Source organism: Bidens hawaiensis, unplaced genomic scaffold (genome assembly GCF_021521415.1).
Source record: "Bidens hawaiensis isolate Kalapana, Puna unplaced genomic scaffold, B.hawaiensis_p1.1 tig00001236_1, whole genome shotgun sequence".
Taxonomy (NCBI): Eukaryota; Viridiplantae; Streptophyta; class Magnoliopsida; order Asterales; family Asteraceae; genus Bidens; species Bidens hawaiensis.
In genome coordinates, this window is record NW_027491070.1 from 4,229,694 (window position 1) to 4,250,810 (window position 21,117).

Consider the following 21,117-nt stretch of genomic DNA (forward strand, 5'->3'; position numbering starts at 1 on the left):
ACTCTTTTTTTTTAATTATTATTATTTTGTGTAAATTGAAACGAAAAGGTAAAACAAGAGAGGCGCAAAATCGAAATGAGATGAAGATTTAAGATATTTAATAAAAAAATAAGCACCCAAATTTGCAACACACTCGCCTATAAAAGCAACACCAGTCCTAGATCCCATTTCATTCTTCTTCTTCTTCCTCTCTTCTCACAGAGGGTTACTTCACTTACTAAACCAACCAACAATGGCATCTGTTCTTTGGGCATTATTATTATGCTTCCTGTTCCCAGTTCACCCTTCAACCGCCGAGAAACGAACCTACATCGTCCAAATGAACCACCACCAAAAACCCACATCCTACCTCACGCATCACGACTGGTACGCCGACAGCCTCCAGTCACTCGCCTCCACCACCCCTGACGCCATCCTCTACTCCTACACCAACGCCTACCACGGCTTCTCCGCCTCCTTAGATCTGGACCAGGTTCAGGCCCTCCGACACTCCGATTCCGTACTCGGGGTGTACGAGGACACCGTCTACCAACTCCACACCACCCGCACGCCAGAGTTCCTGGGGATTCAAAACGAATTGGGTCTGTGGTCGCCGCAACAACTCAATGCGGCTTCCCATGACGTCATCATCGGTGTGCTGGATACAGGGGTTTGGCCCGAGTCCAAAAGCTTTGGCGATTCATCAATGCCTGATGTACCCGCTCGGTGGCGTGGGGTGTGTGAGGAAGGTGAGGATTTTAAACCAACTGTGTGTAATAAGAAACTGATTGGTGCCAGGAAGTTTTCCAAAGGCTTTCGCTTGGCCGCGGGGGTTATATCCAAAGAAAAGGATTCGCCCCGTGACCAAGACGGTCACGGGACGCATACGTCCACAACCGCTGCGGGTGGGCAGGTGGGCAACGCTAGTCTTTTTGGCTTTGCTAGCGGTACTGCGCGTGGAATGGCAGTCCACGCGCGGGTTGCCACGTATAAAGTTTGTTGGAAAACCGGTTGTTTCGGTTCGGATATCTTGGCGGGTATGGATCAGGCAATTTCCGACGGCGTGGATGTGTTGTCTATGTCTCTTGGTGGAGGCTCGGCGCCTTATTATCGTGATACGATTGCGATTGGGGCGTTTAAAGCAACTGAAATGGGTGTGTTTGTTTCATGTTCTGCTGGGAACAGTGGGCCGTCTAAGGCGTCGCTTGCGAATGTGGCTCCGTGGATAATGACTGTGGGTGCGGGGACTCTCGACCGTGATTTCCCGGCTTATGCGATTTTAGAAAACGGTAAACGGGCGACTGGGGTGTCTCTGTATAGCGGGAATGGCATGGGTGATAAGCCGGTGGAAGTGGTTTATTTCAATGGGAAAGGGAGCAATAGTTCTAGTAATTTATGTTTGTCAGGTTCCCTTCAACCGGAAGCCGTTCGCGGTAAAGTGGTGTTCTGTGACAGGGGTGTGAATCCGCGTGTTGAGAAGGGCCAGGTGGTGAAAGAAGCTGGAGGGGTCGGGATGATACTCGGGAACACGGCTGAGAGTGGAGAGGAGTTGGTCGCAGACAGTCATTTGTTGCCGGCTGTGGCTGTTGGTAGAATGATTGGGGACCAGATCAGGGAATACCTGAAGACAGAGGCAAAACCCATGGCACTGCTTAAGTTTGGAGGGACGGTTTTGGGGGTTAAACCATCGCCCGTGGTGGCGGCATTTAGTTCCAGAGGTCCTAACATGGTGACACCGCAGATATTGAAGCCTGATGTGATTGGTCCAGGAGTGAACATCCTGGCCGGGTGGTCAGAGGGGATAGGACCAACCGGGTTGGAGAGCGATACCCGCAAAACTCAGTTCAACATTATGTCAGGTAATTGAATTTCACTATTGTTCCTTGTTAATACACAAAGGGTAGGAACATAAAATTTGATGCCAAGGATTAAATAAATAATCAAGCCTAAGATCTTATCATGTGTCTAGATGCCTCTATTAATTGATGCCATAAGTTAAAGATACCTAAATGAATGCTTGATTACTATAATATTTTGAATTTAAATCTGGTTAGTTGATGTTGTGCAGGTACATCAATGTCCTGCCCCCATATCAGCGGATTAGCAGCACTGCTGAAAGCCGCACATCCAGGATGGAGCCCGAGCGCCATCAAGTCTGCTCTTATGACCACTGCCTACACCCTTGACAACACCAAATCACCCCTACGTGACGCAGCCGGCGGTCAACTATCCACCCCATGGGCTCATGGAGCAGGTCATGTTGATCCACACAAGGCAATCTCTCCTGGCCTCGTGTATGATATCACAACAGACGAGTACATCGCATTCGTTTGCTCTTTGGGCTACAACATTAAGCAGGTGCAATCTGTGGTGAACCGCCCAAATATGACGTCTTGTGCCAAAAGGCTAGGTGATCCAGGCAGATTGAACTACCCATCATTCTCAGTCCTTTTTGGGAAGTCACGAGTAGTGAGGTACACCCGTCAACTAACGAACGTGGGAGCTGCTGGGTCGGTTTATAGTGTGGAAGCAGAGGCACCAAAAGGAGTTCAAGTTAGCGTGAAACCAAAACAACTTGTTTTCAAGAATGTGGGTGATAAGATGAGGTATACGGTCACTTTTGTCTCACAGAAGGGTCTGGGTGGACGCGAGGATGCATTTGGGTCTATAACTTGGAAGAATGCTGAGAACCAAGTTAGGAGCCCGGTTGCTTTTGGGTGGGAGCGATTTGCTTAATTAGTTTTGTTTTTATGATTATGGCAATTTGCACATAGAAACCACAATGAGCTCTGTTTCTAGTGCTTGAAAAACTAATGTAATAGTAGTAATAGGTGTTATTAAATGCATGTAATCAATCAATCAATCAAGAGAAAGGAACTTTTGGCATTGATTATTTAATAATAGTTACACACACACCCTAGCATTGACAATAAGAAGAATAACAACAGTTGTTTTCTAAGCTACAACCACCACCGCAACTGGGACATCTTGGAAATGAGCAATTGGTAGGCCAGCACGAACACGAACATGATGGGCACTTAGTTGGCCAACACGAGTATGAGCATTTGGTTGGCCAACAACATTTGCACCCGCAAGTGTTGCAGCAACTAGAATTACAATTAGGGCAGCACGAGCATGGTTTTAAACATTCAGGGCAGCTTGGAGGCTTAAAGGCACAACTGGGCTTTGGTATTGACCAAGAACAACTGTCGGATAGGGGTAAAGAGCAACAACCATTGCAGCAGCGTGGCATTTTAAAAGAACAACCATTGCAGCCGCAACAACTTAGACATGGCAGGTTGAAGCACGAATTTCCACTGCAATAAATAAACATATAACATAAACAAAAGGCTGCAATATATATAGTTAAGAGACTAATTGTGAAGAATAAGAATGATACCATAAAAGCCACCTCCAAAAACCACAAGATTTGCGGGTTTTCCTGCACCTTTTAAACAAATCAAATCAAATGAGGAGTTTTAAGACAAATAAAAAAAAGGGGATGGATGAGAATAGGCCATACACATTGATCAATGGTTCAGGAGTTGTGACCACATAATCAGCAACCCTATAAGTATGTATCATCAATCAGTGAACATGGGGTTGGACAGTGAAATGTAATTAAATTAAAAGACAGACTTACTCTTTGATGCAAGAAGAGGCTGGCTGTAACGTCTCAATCGACTTCAACTCTTCCTACAAATTAGAACAAGTCACTTGAATATACATGAATGTATAATCAAGTAATAATGATAATATATCTTTTTGACATGTGGGAATGGATTCAAATATTGCATACAAACAAACAAACTTTGTGTTGGAATATCAATACAATACAATGCAAGCAATTTACAATAATAATAATTAGGTCTAGTGTCCAATTGTAAGGTTAGGATTTGGATTGGGGGTGTTTAATCGATCTGGGCTTATAAATCTACAACAAACAAGATCCAAGAAACAGACCACATTTTTGTTTCTGTCAAGACTCACTAAACCAAAACATAATAATAATAATAATAATAATAATAATAATAATAATAATAATAATAATAATAAAATAAAGAGAGAACATTGTAATTGCCAAATATAGCCAGGTTAGGTAGCCAAGAAGTGGGCTGATGATGATGCATGCAGTTTTAGAAGAAAACATGAGACAGTAAGGGAAATAACAAACCTGAAGGAAACCGATTTCTCTTTCCAGCATGACAACCAACTCTCTCCGTTTGCCGTATAACTCCGGCGGAGACTTGGGCCTGGGAACCGAAGCCATAACCCACCCCAGAGAGAGAGAGATAGATAGAAGGGTGTGTGTGAGTGAGAATGTGAATGTGAATGAAGGAAGGGTATAGAGGATGAAATTGAAATTATTACTGTGACTTCTGGTGGTGGCAGCAGAGTGGGGATAACTGCTGCTAGTACACTCCCAATAATGTCTTTCAATTCAATTCAATTGCATTGCAATTTACCATTTATGATTATTAATAACATTTCATGTATGTGCTCTGCACCAACTAATTACCCAAAATCAAACACGAAACCCACTGACACTCCTCACGTGACTGCTACCTGCCACAATCCTTTTCTTTTCATTTTCATTTTCATTTTCATTTTCATTTTTGGCTAAAACACACTCTTTTCTACTACATCATTTAACATACTTATATTTGGTAACTATCCCTAATAATAATAAGGCTACTAATAATAATAAGGCTAAGGGGTGTGGGGGGCTTTAATGGGGGTTCCAGTGGGGGCTCTAGCCAATAATATTATGACGTGTGGTAGAGAGAGAAACTGGATAAGGGGGTGTTGGAGCCCCCGTTGGAGCCCCTGGCCCTGGTGTGGAGGGGCTCCAGCCGGGGCTCCAGCGGATTTTTTTTTTATTTTTTTATAAATGTATTAAAAAAACGTATTATTAAAAAAACTCATAAATTATTTAAAAAAACACACATTAATTAAAAAAACACATTAATATCTAAAAATAAAATAAAAATTAAAGTACTAAAAAAAACATTATTCTTATTCTTCGGCTTGGTCTTCTTCGATCAACCTCTTTCGGATACGTTCCTTTTGCTTTTCCATCAGCATTTGATCGACCGGATTTAGGTTACTGAAGTCTCTTGTAAGGAAGTCCAAATCTCTCATTCGACTTTTTTCCTTTTTGTCATTAGAGACCACCTCCATGGTTTTGTTGAATTTATTGAGGGATTCAACAAGATCGGCGATGTTTACGGCTCCCCCCTCAGCCGGTTTTTTCCCCTTGGCGTCCCTTCCCAATGGCCGCCTCCTCGGCGGTGAAGACGTTTCCTCCCCCGCAATGTTTAGGTCGAATCCAACGCGGCAATCCGACCCGGCGGAAGTGCTATACGCTCCAGACGAACTAGTTTTAGTCCGTTTCGGCCCTACTTCCGCATCAAGGTCCGGCGCCACCAGCTCAACCCACTTGGAACACCTTTTCAACCTCTCCCACAACTTTAAATCGTCCCACGTCTTCACCATCCCATACCTCCGCAAACACTCCTGCCTCCACTCTTCGACCGTGAAATTGTAAACCGCCAAATCATCACTGCCACTTGGTCTCATACGACCGGCGTTCCTGTTGAAAAGATTAGTAAACAAGCCGACAAATTTTCCGATTTCGGACCACCGACCCGAAATCATATCGGCGTTTCGCTCTGTACTCCCAACGAGCGTATAGAACGTCTCCCTAACCTTTGTCCAAAAAATCTTGCTTTTTTGGTAGTCGGCTGCAAAATGAATAATTAAATTAGATTTCCAGTTAACTTTTTTATTTAACTTTTTTATTAAAAATCATTTGTAAAAACGTTAAAACAATTACCGCAACGCCGATCCTCAGAAATGACTATCCAAGCCCGACACAAGGCTTCCTTCTCATCCGATGACCACGGAGTGGTTTTCCGTTTCGTCCTCGGAGTCGAAGCCGGTCCCGGCCCGTCCGTTGCAAGTTGTTTTTTCCGGTGGGCGCGTCTTCTTGCTCCCGTAGCATCACCGTGTGATTCTTGTGTCTCTTGAACAACAAAGTTAGGAGACGGTTGTATGTTGGATGGTTGAAAGCCGGATGTTTCTTGCGGCCCCGAATAAAACATCGGTTGGTCTGGTGACGACCATAAATCGTCGTCAATATAATCTGAATCTAGGTTTGGGTACCAATTTCCAGACATTTTTGGGTATTATATAGGAGTTTGGGATATTATATAGGAGTTTGTAAGGTGAAATTGTGTTTTGAAATGATTGAAATGGGAGTAATTTGGGGTATTATATAGAGGTTTTTAAGGTTTTTTTTTTATTAATTCCGAGCTCAACGGCTCTTTTGGGCATCCACACCAGCTTTTTCTCTCTCTTCTCCTGCGACCACACTCACGCCTGCCTGGGGGCTCGCGCCCCGTTCGCGCCCCGTTCGCGCCCCGGTGGTGTGGGGTTAGCGCCTGGGGGCGCGAGCGGAGGGGCTCTCACGCCCAGGTTAGCGCCCCACACCCCTCAGCCTAACAGCTGATTATCTATGTATGTGTCAAATGATTGATTGATTGCTTACCACCATTTGAGTTTCAAAAATAAATATACTTACTTACATTTATTCAAGAAAGAAGGAAAAGGATAAGTGTCACATGTGATGGCAGTCCTTTTTTTACACAAACTTGTTTTTTTTCCTTCTTTTACCTCAATTGTCTTTTCCACTCCTTCCATTACCATTACCATGTCCTAACATCTTTTTAATTCAGAAATTCTATAGACATCATGGGGTTTGCTAGCAACCCCTAATACGCGGCGTATAGGTCTTTTGATGTTTTTAATAATAAATTGATAAAATAAATAATTGTTTCTCGTAGTTAGATCGTTTGGTAAGAGTTCGGTCCAAACAAATAACACATATATACACCAAACACAAGTATTATGTGTACAATAAATGTACAAATAAAACTAAATACAACAAATAAAACAAAAGTATAAAAATCTACGTATACCTCCCGAAGTCTACGTCGGCGGGGGCCCTAAACGCCGCGTCGCCGATGTTGGAATCGTTGCCCCGTCCGCGTCTCACACCCGACGTGCTCGCCTCGTGGTCAAAACTGGGAGGGGTGGCGGGGGCACGGGGTAGCCTTGTCCAGACTGCTACGCTGCAAGATAGCGAACAATCCAGCTAATCTGACGCGCTATCTGCATCATCCCCTGCTCCGTGTGCCCGCGCCCGCTCGTCACAGGCTTCCAAAAACAGCCAACAGATGACCGCGTTGTAAAAAGGGGTCATCTGTCGTAGGTGCCTATACCGGACATCATAGTTAGTACCCTCCTCAAACTGCAGATGTGGGTACCCGACCAATAGCTCGTCACCCTCTATCGGCTCCGGGACACCCAACCCATGATTATTTATTTATTTATTTATTATTATTAGTGATTATTATTATTATTTATTATTATTATTAATGATTATTATTATTATAAATTTATTAATTTATGGTTGAAATATAATGAAAAAAGAGATTTGAAATTTGGTAAAGGGCTTTCAGTGCATGGCTTATTTGGGGAAATTGGCAGCATATGAGGAGAAAAGCGTTGTAATTATTATTATTATTATTATTATTAAACCATGTAAAGCATCAAGAATTTGCACATAATCATGTAAAGCATATAACACCAAATCGAGCATTTATTTAAGTAAACATATACAATAAGTGTTGTGGTTTAAGACTCAAGTATAAATCATTTGAATTTGAATACGTATGCAATGCCACCCCCAAAACGAAAGATGGAAAACGGGGGATGAAAAAGTACTAACATTAACAAATAACTTGAAAGATAGTGTCGTGAATAATCGGAGAGATCGATTTAACGAGCACGACCTATATTAAACGGGTCTTGTGTTAGTAGGTAGTCTTGGAAGGGTTTAAAGTAAAATACATGACAAATAAAGTAAATAAATAAAGTTTAGGATTTAAAATGTAAATATTTGAGAAATTAAAGAAACGAATTTTGTAAAATAAGTTTACTCGAAACTGGGTCTCGGTATTCTATTCATTAGTTTTTTTCTTTTTTTTTTAAGAATACAAGTATAAAATAACCCAAAATTGACAAATGTCACAGTATCCCCTACTTTAGAAAATTTCGTCTCGAAATTAAGATGATGTAAACAAATGTGGATATTTCTCCTTCATCGAGTCTTCTCGTTCCCATGTAAACTCTGCGCCATGTCGTGATTCCCATCGAACTTTAACTAACTTGATGCGACTTCGCTTGGTTTTCTTTTCATTGCGGTCCATGATTTCAACGGGTCGTACAACCATAATCATTGATTCATTGACTTGTACTTCGTCGAGAGGTATATGGAGACTACCTTCGACCAAGCACTTCTTGAGATTTGTAACATGAAAGGTCGGATGAACACCGGTGAGTTCTTCCGGTAGTTCGAGTCGGTAGGCTACTTTTCCGACTCGCTCAAGAATCTTGAATGGGCCTACGAAACGGGGGGCTAGTTTTCCTTACTTTCCAAAATGAACAACTCCTTTCCAAGGGGATACCTTGAGAAGGACGAGATCGTCGACATTGAATTTGATCGGTTTTCTCCGTTTGTCGGCGTAGCTCTTTTGTCAATTTCTAGCGGCAAGTAGGTTCTTGCGGATTTGGTCGATACGGTCGGTTGCTTCTTGGACCATTTCGGGTCCGGTAATTTGAGCTTCACCGATTTCGTTCCAACTAATCAGGGAACGACATTTGCGACCGTAGAGAGCTTCGAAAGGAGGCATACCGATGCTAGAATGGAAACTGTTATTGTAAGAGAATTCGATCTAAGGAATGTGAGAATCCCAATTCCCACCGAAATCGAGTACACACGCTCGAAGCATGTCCTCAAGTGTTTGAATCGTACGTTCGGATTGTCCATCCATTTGAGGATGATAAGCGGTGCTAAGATCAAGACGAGTTCCCAAGGTTTCTTGAAGTGATTGCCAAAAATGAGACGTGAATCGAGCATCGCGATCAGAGATGATAGTCAAAGGTAAACCGTGGCGACACACGTTTTCGCGAACGTAGATTTGGGCAAGTTGCTCAACGGAGTATTTTTTTCGAATTGGAATAAAGTGAGCGGACTTGGTTATCGGTCAATAATCACCCAAATGCTATCGTTGCCTTTTTGAGTAGTAGGTAGTTTCATTATAAAGTCCATAGCAATGTCTTCCCATTTCCATATAGGAATCGGTGGTTGCTCGAGTAACCCAAAGGGTTTTTGATGTTCGGCTTTGACTTTAGAGCAAGTAAGACATTTCGAAACGTACGTTGCTACGTCTTTCTTCATACCCGGCCACCAAAAGGTAGAACGAAGATCGAAATACATTTTATCCGCACCGGGATGAACAGAATATCGTGACTTGTGAGCTTCGTCGAGTATGCAAGTACGAAGGTCATCACGATCGGGAACCCATAAACGATTGAGATAATACAATAAGCCATCGGGTTTTGTTTTGAGTTGAAGCTCGGCTCCACATGACATTTCGTCGTACATGTTGCCTTCGTCAACGGAGGTACGTTGGGCTTGATAGATTTTGGCTTGGAGATCGGTTTGAACGGTGACGCTAAGAAGCAAGACGGATTTGACATTAACCTTTCGACTAAGGGCATCGGCCACGAGATTCGCTTTACCGGGATGGTAGCGAATCTCGCAATCGTAGTCACTAAGTCACTCAGCCTATCTTCACCGTCTCATGTTGAGATCTTTTTGGTCAAAAATGTGTTGAAGGCTTTTGTGACCGGTAAAAACCACACATTTCGTTCCGTAAAGGTAATGTCTCCAAATTTTGAGTGCGAAAACGACGGCACCAAGTTCAAGATCGTGAGTCGTGTAGTTATTCTCGTTGACCTTGAGTTGCCTTGAAGCATACGCGATAACTTGACCTCATTGCATGAGAACGTAACCGAGACCATGGTGAGAAGCATCGCAAAATACTACAAAGTCATCGTTTCCATCGGAAAGGGTTAGAACGGGAGCATTGCAAAGCATGTGTTTAAGAGTATTAAATGCTTCTTCTTGTTTGGATCCCCATTCATAAGTCTTTCCTTTGTGAGTTAGGGAAGTGAGAGGTAAAGAGATCTTGGAAAAATTTTGGATGAAACGCCGATAATATCCGGCCAAACCGAGGAAAGATCGAATTTTCGTGGGTGTAGTCGGAGTCTTCCAATCTTTGACGGCTTCGATTTTTGCGGGATCAACATGATTGTCGTTGACGATGTGTCCCAAAAATTGAACTTCCTCTAGCCAAAATTCACATTTTGAGAATTTGGCGTAAAGTCGTTCGTTTCTTAAGACTTCGAGAATGGAACGCAAGTGATACTCATGTTCGGCCTTGATTTTGGAAAAGATGAGGATGTCATCAAAAAAGACAATGACGAATTTATCTAGAAACGGTTTGCAAACGCGGTTCATGAGATCCATAAACACCGCGGGTGCGTTGGTTAAACCGAAAAGCATGACTAGAAATTTGAAATGTCCATATCGAGTACGGAATGCGGTTTTTGGGATGTCTTCTTCGCGAATACGCAATTGTTGATATCCCGATCGAAGATCGATTTTTGAGAAACACGTTGCGCCTTGAAGTTGATCGAAGAGGTCGTCGATTCGTGGCAAAGGATAACGATTTTTAATAGTAAGTTTGTTAAGCTCACGATAATCGATGCACGTACGAAACGAACCATCTTTCTTTTTCACGAAGAGGACGGGAGCGCCCCAAGGAGAAGAGCTTGGACGAATAAAGCCTTTGTCGGAAAGTTCTTCGAGTTGGTTTGATAACTCTTGCATTTCCGACGGGGCTAAACGGTAAGGAGCTTTGGCTACGGGCATTGCTCCGGGCACAAGATCGATTGGGAATTCTACCGGGCGAATGGGTGGAAGACCGGTGACGTCTTCGGGAAAGACATCGAGGAAGTTACAGACGATGGAGATGTCTTGGATTTTTCTTTCCTTAAGGTCATTAACCACCACTTGAGCTAGGAACAGAACATACGTTTGGCACAAATATTTTTGGGATTCAGAGTATGACATAAGGTTGAGCCTTTTAGGAGTAGTCTTGCCGTGGACCTTGAGTGTTTAACCGTTTACAAGCGGGATTCGAATGATTTTATCGTAACAAATGACTTCGGCACGGTGCAAAGATAACCAATCCATGCCTACTATGACGTCGAAACTTCCCATTTGCATCGGGATAAGATCGATCGAAAATATTCGCTTACAAAGAGTGAGAATACAATCACGAATGACCGAGTTGATTGTGATGGAATTTCCGTTGGCGACTTCGACGAAAAAAGGTCTAGATAGTTTAGTGCGAGGTATGGCAAGCATAGACTCAAATTTTAATGAAATAAAACTCCTATCGGCACCAGCGTCAAATAAAATTGAAGCCAAATGTTCGTTCACTAGAAACATACCGTTCACAACGTCGTTTGCGACTTGAGCTTAATTGGTGTTTATCATGAAAACACGCCCTTGGTTACCGGGATTTCCTTGTGGTGCTTGGGGTGGAGGAGGAGGTGCTTGGATGGCTTGAATTGGTTGGATGAGAGGTGCATTTTGTTATGGGATTTGAGGTTGGTAGGTTTGGACTTGGTAAGCTTGGGTTTGGTAATAAGGCACGGTTACGGCTTGGGCTTGGTTTGCGTAAACGAGTTTGGGACAATTGTTGCGGAAATGGTTAGGGTCTCCACAATTATAGCAAGCTCAGGGTTGTTGTGGGTTTTACGGGATTTGCGGGTTGGTTCTTGGTGGAGCGGGATGTCCACGAGGTGTGTTTCGACATGTGGTATTGAAGTGACTGTAACGGTTGCAAATGGTGCAATGGCGACAAGTCATGTTTGAGGGATGGTGAAATTGACATTTGTTGGATAATGGATGAGGACCAGTGTAGGGTTTTCGGTTTGGAGGAGCTTGATATTGTTGTTGGGTTTGTTGTGGGTGGGTGACGGCATAGTTTCGGTGATTGGGCTTGAATTTCTTCTTGGCTTGGTGGGATGAGTTGGAGTAATTTATGGCTTGAGGAGGTGGATCAACTTTGATTTGAGGGGTTGGTTCGGGTTTACTCTTGTCACACTTTTTCTTGATCGAAAGTGTACCCACTTTGACATGGTTTTCGGAGAGGGCTCCGGCTAGCGTAATAGCGTCTTCAAGGTTTGCCGGTTTACTACTCATTACCGAATCATGGATTAGCATGGACAAACCCCCGATGTATTTGTCAATTTTGCGTTCGAGCGGGGTGACCAAGTGAGGAACAAGAGTGCTCAACTCGTGAAAACGGAGTGAGTAGGCGGCGTTATCACCACTTTCTTGCTTAAGTTCCCAAAACTCGACTTTGAGCTTTTGGAGCTCGTGTTTTGGGCAGAACTTCTTCATCATAAGTTCTTTAAGATCGGTCCATGGGAGAGCCATAGCGATTTCCGCCCCTTGGAGATGCATAACACTACCCCACTATGTAAGAGCGGTTTCCTCAAACATGCTCGAAGCAAAATTAGTTTTCTTTGCTTCGGGGCACTCGCTGTGTCGGAACACACTTTCCATCTTTTCAAACCATTGCAACATGGTAGTCGCACAGTTCGTACCAAGGAATTTGGTTGGGTTAGCATCGGTAAATTGTTTGTACAAGTAGGGAGCGGGTGTGGGTTCAATAAGTGCTACAACGGGTGGAGGTTGGTTTGCTTGCAAGTGAGTTAGGAGTTCGGGAATCATAGCGGCGACTTGTTTGGCTACTAAAGCGGCCATCTTGCGTTTGGAGTCCTTGCGGTAGTGGCGTCGTAGCGGAGGCATTCTAAAAATTATAAAAAATTGTAGTGAATTTGAGGGCATTGAGTTTAAAATAGAAGATGTATGTAATCATTTTTTTTACGTAAATCCTAGTGTCATGAGGATGAGAATGTTAGTAGAAATAAAGTTTATACAAAAACCAAATGATAAAAACGTATATATAAGTATATGTTTCAAAGTTTCGAGAATTTAAAATTTGGAAGTTTTGAAGTGTTGAAATTTGTATACAGTCGGAAAAATCGTACATGAACCACCATGATTTGATATTCCGAAAAAACTAAAAAAATTTCTTGTAAACATATATATAGTCGGGAAAATCATACATGAACCACCATGATTTGATATCCCGGCAATAAAAACTTATGTAAAAGTAATATATATGGAGTCGAACATGTGCACGTATCACCGCGTCTTTCATGTTGTTGACTCAAATCATGTTAATAACATACAATAAAACGGAGATACAACGAGATGTTAAAAACACTTGTCCACGTATCACCGTGGCTTTTATGTTTTCAACACCAAAAATAAGGAGGCGACCGGAACGCTCGCATTCGACAACTTAAAGTGTCGGCTCATATAACTCGAGTTGCTTGACCTAGAAACCAACACTAAACCCAATCATCCCAGGTAAGTAAATCACCTTCAATTCTTGGAATCTTTTTTGTCAAATGATCGAATCAAGTGTTTCGTTCCCTACGGTCATCACAAAACAAATTATAGAACCTAGCTTTAAGGAGATTGTAAACAATGAGATCCAAGTTAAGCTTGTTATAAAAGCTAATGTTTTGTTTTAAGGTAAAAATACCTTAGAATACTATTAAAAGTGTGTGTATGTATACATTTATGATGAGATAGATTTTTAAACAAGTTTATAATAATTAAATAAATGCAATAAACAATCAAGTAGGGTAAACACGTATGAGCACACGTATAGGGACCCTAGAGCATAAACTATACTAGGCTGTTACGTCTAACCACATATAGTCGATGGCTCTGATACCAATCTGTCACACCCCGACCAATGAAGGCGGAAACGTCGAGGCGCGACATCATTTCTCATTGCACAACGACACTATAAAGTTACAATATTTAAACAACTCATTTAAATCCATATCATCATAAATAACACAAAAATTGTTCATACAAAATGCCAAATAGATAGATAAACAAATAACTTGTTCTTTCATTTTCTAATATCCTAAAGCCAAGATGATAAGTTTCTTCAAGTAATTCAATCAAGCTAACATCAAACCTGTAACATTGCATAAAATAGAGTTTGTCAACACAAAGGTTGGTGAGCAATTTTCGTAGTTTTGGACAATAAGTATATAGTATGAAATCCACAACTAGTATATGAAAACCGGAGAGATCGGTTTAACGAGCAAGACCTATATTAAACGGAGAAATCGGTTTAACGATCAAGACCTATATTAAACGGGTCTTGTGTTAGTAGGTAGTCTTGGAAGGGTTTAAAGTAAAATACATGACAAATAAAGTAAATAAATAAAGTTTAGGATTTAAAATGTAAATATTTGAGAAATTAAAGAAACGAGTTTTGTAAAATAAGTTTACTCGAAACCGGGTCTTGGTATTCTATTCATTAGTTTTTTTTACTCAACCTATGTTAAGTAATAATGTTGGTTAAAATGCAATATTGCAAAACCCTTGGTTATAAGAATACCAAAACAAGGTTTAAACGAGTGTTCGAGTTTGTCGGTTCGAAATCAAACTTCCAGTATATATTGAGGGAACTAACTCCCTACAAAAATTTTGTGTTATTGACTCGTTGTCTTGTTGTAATGTGATATTAGGCAGGCCCTGGATCCACAGCATGAAGGCAGTACCCTCGACCTACCATCAGTGTGTGAAACTCCCAAGTCCCTGGGGAGTCATCAAAATTGAAAGTGATCAGCAAGATGCCAAGGAATGTTATACTTTATCAATGAAGTGGACTACAAAGCCTACTCAAGCATAGCAATTACAGCAACAACCAGTGAAGGTCTGCAAGCAAGAGAGCAGGATGTAAAGGAAGTATCTTTGGATCCTCAGGATACTGAAGTCAAAGTATTGTTGGGAACAAGTATTCCTGAGGATATTGAGATGGAATTAATATCCTTTCTAAAGAAAAGAGCTTCTACCTTTGCCTGGAGACATGAAGATATGACAGGTATATCTAAATCTATTATCACTCATAAACTTGGTATAGATAAATCTTTCAGGCTAGTACATCAAAACCGACGGAAGTTTGCTCCTGAGAGAAACGCTATCATACAAGAAGAGGTGTAGAAGCTGCTCAAAGCCAAGATGATAAGAGAAGTCCAATATCCAAAATGGTTGGCCAATCTAGTTGTTGTCCAGAAGAAGAATGGAAAATGGAGAGTGTGTGTGGACTTCACAGACCTGAATAAGGCCTGTCCAAAAGACCCATTCCCACTCCTGCACATTGACTCAATGGTGGATGCAACTGCTGGCCACGAACTGTTAACCTTCATGGATGCATCCTCAGGATTTCAACAGATTCAAATGGAACCTTCAGATCAAGAAGACACAGCCTTCATGATTCCCATAGGTATATACTGTTATACTACAATGCCTTTTGGACTTAAAAAGGCAGGTGCAACATATCAGAGGCTCGTCAACATGATGTTCAAAGACCAACTGGGGGACACGATGGAAGTCTATATAGATGACATGGTGGTAAAGTCAAAGAAGGCCGAGGATTATCTGAGAGACTTGGCAACAGCATTTGATATCCTAGATGAATACAACATGAAGTTGAATCCAGCCAAATGTCACTTTGGGGTCAAAGCAGGAAAATTCCTTGGATACATGGTCACCAAAAGAGGGAAAGAAGCAAGCCCAGAGCAGATCAAGGCTAACCTGGATATCAAATCACCAAGAGATGTCAAAGATGTCCAAAGATTAACCGGAAGAATAGCTGCTCTCAACAGATTCATCTCAAGATCTTCAGAGAAGTGTAAAGACTTCTATGATATCCTAAGGAAGAATCAAAAGTTCAAATAGGGAGAGAAGCAAGAAAAGGTATTGGTATCTCTGAAGGAATACTTGTCCTCAGCACCACTCCTGATGAAGCCAATTGATGGTGAGCCATCATCCCTGTACCTAGCCATTTCCGGGAATGCAATCAGTGCTGTCTTGGTCAAAGATCATGAAGGTCAACAACACCCGATATATTATGTAAGTAAAAGTCTACTAGATGCTGAATCCAGGTATTCTTATCTTGAAAAATTAATTTTAGCACTTATAATGGCTTCCACTAAACTTAGACATTACTTTGAAACTCATGCTACACACGTAAAGACTAAGTATCCTATCAAGGCTGTTTTGAGAAAACCAGAGATGTCAGGTAGGATGGCAAAGTGGGCTATAAAACGTAGCGCATATGATATCTTGTATGAGCCAAGGACAGCCATCAAGTCTCAAGCACTTGCCGACTTTGTGGCTGATTTTAGCCAGGATATAATTGAAGAAGTTGAAAAAGAAGTTCAGCAATTGGAGATCAAGAAAAGTTGGACCCTACATACTGACGGTGCCTCCAACATAAGAGGAACAGGTCTAGGTATCCTGCTAAAATCGCCACAGGGGGACATTATACCTCTATCAATATCTTGTGAATTTCAGGCTACTAATAATGAGGCTGAATATGAGGCCTTAATAGCTGGTTTGTAATTAGCTAAGGATATGAAGGTCAGGTATCTTCAAGTTTATGTTGATTTCTTTGTTATTAGCTAACCATTTCAATGGCTCTTATGCAGTGAATGCAGAAAACCTAGCAAAGTATTTAGAAATAGTTAAGAAATTAGCTATGCGTTTCGAAACATTTGATATAATACATGTACCAAGGGAAGAGAACACTGAAGCAGATGCCTTAGCAAATTTAGCATCGGTTCTCAAGATACCGAATGATATCAAGATACCCATCATTCATATCTTGACTCCAGCAACAAAGGAAAACTATGAAATCATGGAGACTTCAGAAACTGAAAATGATCCAGTATCCTGGACTCGTCCCATAATACGGTATCTTCAGGATAACGAGATCCCAAAAGAAGAAAATCCCAGAGCGTTCCGAATGAAGGTAACCCAATATATTATCCTAAATAATGTGTTGTACAGAAAATCACTTGCAGATCCATACTTGAGATGCTTGGAATATCAAGAAGCACAAGAAGTTCTCAAGGATATACATGAAGGTGATTGTGGAAACCACACTGGGGGCAGGCCTTAGCATCCAAGATATTAAGGACAGGATACTTCTGACAACAATGAAAAGAGATGCAATGGATTTCTCCAATAGGAAAGCAACCCCAAGATCGAAGGTTTGCGATATCTGCATCACCAAAAGTGCATATCTCGTTCGTAGGACTTGCGAGGAGATTCTGACATACGAAATCCTCGATACCGGAAGGAGAAAGTTTCGGACTCATGATTGCACGAAGATAAGGAAAAGAAGGAAGAAATAAGTTACCTGAAGATGAAGATGAGATAAATTTTAATCATCTGGGTAGTTATAGGGATTACCTAGGGTTTGGCGAGTAGTTAAAACGGCTGACGCGTGTATCAAATATCCACCGCACGAAATTTGAAATTCAAAATTCAAAAATTTTACAGCTGTAATCCTTATCCACAGCTGTTAAAATTTAGGGACAATTGTTAGGGCACGGATTTTCAGTATCCTCAGCAAAGATTATGTTCAGAGCAGATTCAGGATGCGGTATCCTCCAAGGTAACAGGTATCCTAATTACATTTTGAGGAGGGGAGGGCAACGGGTGGTTGCTCTCCTCCTTCCCCTTTGGTTCGGGTGTTCATTCCTCAAACTCAACTCGAGTTTTGTTTTATTATTATTTTTCTTGGTGTGGTACTTGGCTACCGGGTTGTTTTGTGGGTCGGGGGTGGTATGACCGGGGCTATTGAGGAGGTTGTTTGGCCGTGTCCGTTTAGAGGCTTCCATTGTTGCCCGGATGGATTACCGGGGTCCAAGGGGGTTCGATTGGCCGCACATATTAAGCGGCTTCATTTGTCATCGGATGACAAGAAAGAGACCTTACGGGAGGCGATCTCGACAAATTTGGATTTGTTTATTTCGGTTGGTGAGGCTTTAAAGGTCTCGCGTAGGTGGATGTGTGGAGCGTGTATGGAGTCACATGCTCTCCGTCGGGGGTGCCATCATGACGACGGGTCGGTCTGGTACAAGTGTGTCACGGGAGATGTGGAGGAATATATAGTGGGGATTGCGAAGCCACATGTTGGGAGGGAAGTTGTCGCGGTGGGAAGGGTGGAGGTGGATGTAGCTCTCCTTGAACGTGTCTTCACTCTTCCTATTACGACTGTTAAAAACATTCCTCAAAGTTTTCGTATGGCTTTTTCCCAAGCCTTAGTGGGTGCTCTGGGTAAGGTGGCGGCTATGCCAGAGTCTGTTGAGGCGTGGGTGAAACTGTTGTTGTTACCACGTTGCACCTTACGAGTTTTCAGACCTTCTAATCGTCAGCAACGCAGGTCTGGCAATAGAAAGTCTGAGCAATGCCGAATTATTCAACGGTCGCTATCCGCTTGGGGTGACCGTGACGGTTTCTTTGAGCTCCTTATATCGCTTTTTAACCAACCCCTAGGAGATGCCCCGGGTGGTGATGCGTTTGTACCCGAGTCTGACAACGCCGGGTTGGGCGCCAATGTTAAACAATGTTTGCGAAAAGTTGCGGACGGGCATTTCACTGCTGCGGTCAAGGTATTATGCTCTTCAGGGGTTGCACCTTTCGGTAAGGATACTTTGAATGCTTTGTTGTCTAAGCATCCCATCATGGCACCTCCGATTATGCCTGCTTCCTTGCTTTCTGAGTCTCCCCTTGTCGTGGACGTTGATAGTGTGCTTGGGTGCATTAAGTCTTTCCCTAAAGGGACTTCGTGTGGGCGGGACGGTTTGCGAGCCCAACACATTTTAGATGCGTTGTGCGGAGAGGGGTCTCCGATTGCGGATGGTTTGCTCAAGGCTATCTCTGCGGTGGTTAATTTATTTTTGGGGGGAAGGTGTCTTAAGGTGTTGGCAGAGTTTGTTGCGTCTGCCCCACTTACGCCGTTGCTTAAACCGGACAATGGGATTAGACCTATTGCCGTTGGGGCCATTTGGAGGCGGTTGGTCTCTAAGGTGGCTATGAGGGGTGTCGGAAAGGAGATGGTTAAATACCTCGGTGACTTTCAATTTGGGGTGGGAGTCCCCAGTGGGGCAGAGGCCGTGCTTCATAGCGCGAACAGGTTTCTAAATCAGTTTCATTCGGATGGGTCATTGGCTATGCTTACTGTTGATTTCTCCAATGCCTTCAACTTAGTAGATAGGACGACCCTTCTACATGAGGTTCGGAGTCGATGTCCTTCCATTTCTCTTTGGGTGGATTTTTTATATGGGCAGTCGGCTAGGTTATATGTGGGTGATACTTTCATTAAATCCACCACTGGGGTTCAACAGGGGGACCCTCTTGGGCCTCTCCTTTTTGTCTTAGCTTTGCACCCACCTGTTCACCAAATCAGAGATCGGTGCAAGCTTCTCTTTCATGCTTGGTACTTGGATGATGGCACGATTATCGGGGATACTAGAGAGGTAGCCAAAGCATTAGATATTATCAGGTCTGAGGGGCCTCGTTTGGGTCTTGAATTAAACGTTAAGAAAACAGAGTTATTTTGGCCAACATGCAATGGGGTGAAGGCACAGGAGGGGTTGTTCCTTTGCGGGATTGGAAGGCCGGTGCTTGGCATGAAACTCCTTGGTGGTGCTGTAAGCCAGGATGCGGGGTTTATCAGCAGTTTGGCTATGAAAAGGGCATCTAGCGCTGTGGAACTGATGAGCTGTCTCCCAAGACTTCGGGATCCTCAATGCGAGCTTCTTTTGCTTCGCTCATGTATGGGAGTCGCCAAGCTTTTGTTCGGTTTGAGAACATGCCAACCTATGTATGTGGGGGAAGCTGTTTCTATATTTGACAATGGTCTTCGAAGGGCGATTGAGGACATCGTGGTTTGTGGAGGTCCGTTCTTTGGGGATCTCCAATGGAGGTTGGCATCACTTCCGAACCGTTATGGGGGGTTGGGTCTCTGTTCGGCCGAGGATGTATCTACATATGCTTTTGTGGCTTCGAGAGCACAGTCGTGGTGTTTGCAAGACCATATTCTTCGGGGTTGTGATATTTATGGGTTGGACTCTGATTATGGGTGTGCGATGGATCGTTTACGTACTTCACTTCCAGATTTTGATCTTAGCGGGTTCTCTAATAAGGACACCGCCCCCCCCATAAAGCCCAACATGTTGTGGCGAGTGCCTTATTTAGTGGAATCATCAAGAGTTTAGAAGTGAAGTTTGATCTATCCCCTCGCCAAAAGGCGGTGTTTGAATGCCTTCATGTTCCTCGGGCTCAGGATTTTCTAACGGCCATCCCCATTGAAGGATTAGGCCAACGTATGTCGGGTTTGGAGTATCGGGCTATCCTTAAGTACCGGTTAATGATCCCTATGTTCCCGACGGATGAACCTTGCCCAATTTGTCGCAAGGTCTGTTTGGATTCTTTTGGTGACCATGCGGTGCATTGCAAATAATTTCTTGGCTTTAAATACAGACATGATCTGGTTAGGGATGTTCTGTGTGATGTTCTTAAACGGGCAGGGATTTCTGCTAAAAAGGAGGCCCCTGTTAACTTTCTCACGGATCCTATTGAAGGGAGGTCTACTTTACGACCAGCTGATATTCTTGTGTTCGGGTGGGCAGGGGGGAAACACGCCTGTGTGGATCTTACAGGAGTGTCTCCTCTTGTTGGGCTCAGGGACCGTGGGTTTGTTGTGGGTCAGGCTGCGTTGAAGGCTGAATCGGGCAAAGTTGTTAAACACGAGAAAGCTTGTTTAGATAATCAACATGTCTTTCTACCATTTGCCTTTGATACATTTGGTTTTCTGGCTCCAGAGGCTGTGAAATTTTTGAGTAGGGTTCAGCGTGTCGTACACGGAACCTCTTCAGCTTCTAGGTCCCAAAGCTTCGTTTTTAGCAGGATTGGCTTTGCTGTTCAAAAGGGGGTTGCGGCGCAGCTTGTTGCCCGTTTGTCTGCCACTTTATTGTAATCGTTTTATAGTAAATTATATAAAACTTTGATTTAATTATATAACTAACACGATCTTTGCTACTTTCCTTATTTACTAGGTCAAAGATAGTTGTATAAATTCCCCAAAGACTCGCACTTTCAGTTAATAAAACGTGACAATAAAGGAAACGTGCTGATTGAAGGGCTAACGGCTAATTGGAATAATTTCGCAGTTTCCTTATTTATAGGATATTCCTTATTTATAG

General features: G+C 42.7%; 2 protein-coding genes across 2 annotated transcripts; one reads left to right on the top strand and one right to left on the bottom strand.

The window, feature by feature from the left end:
* The first annotated feature begins 232 nt into the window (after positions 1–232).
* Positions 233–2,886, top strand: LOC143569644 (subtilisin-like protease SBT1.8). The gene is made up of 2 exons (XM_077055509.1): positions 233–1,838; positions 2,048–2,886. Exons 1-2 carry the CDS (start codon positions 233–235, stop codon positions 2,713–2,715), a joined length of 2,274 nt encoding a protein of 757 aa, XP_076911624.1. The 3' UTR covers positions 2,716–2,886.
* A 10-nt stretch (positions 2,887–2,896) lies between these two features.
* On the bottom strand, positions 2,897–4,249 carry LOC143566827 (uncharacterized). Its single transcript, XM_077053416.1, has 5 exons — positions 4,154–4,249; positions 3,623–3,675; positions 3,503–3,547; positions 3,380–3,427; positions 2,897–3,296 (listed from the first exon to the last, which is right to left on the bottom strand). The coding sequence occupies exons 1-5, from the start codon at positions 4,247–4,249 to the stop codon at positions 2,897–2,899; spliced, it is 642 nt and encodes a 213-aa protein (XP_076909531.1).
* Between the last annotated feature and the right edge of the window lie 16,868 nt (positions 4,250–21,117).

Coding starts and splice junctions, on each gene's coding strand:
- LOC143569644 (XM_077055509.1), top strand. CDS start 233: ATGGCATCTGTTCTTTGGGCATTATTATTATGCTTCCTGTTCCCAGTT. Junction 1,839..2,047: donor TCAGTTCAACATTATGTCAG/GTAATTGAATTT, acceptor GATGTTGTGCAG/GTACATCAATGTCCTGCCCC.
- LOC143566827 (XM_077053416.1), bottom strand. CDS start 4,249: ATGGCTTCGGTTCCCAGGCCCAAGTCTCCGCCGGAGTTATACGGCAAA. Junction 3,676..4,153: donor GAGAAATCGGTTTCCTTCAG/GTTTGTTATTTC, acceptor TCTAATTTGTAG/GAAGAGTTGAAGTCGATTGA. Junction 3,297..3,379: donor TTTTGGAGGTGGCTTTTATG/GTATCATTCTTA, acceptor TATTTATTGCAG/TGGAAATTCGTGCTTCAACC.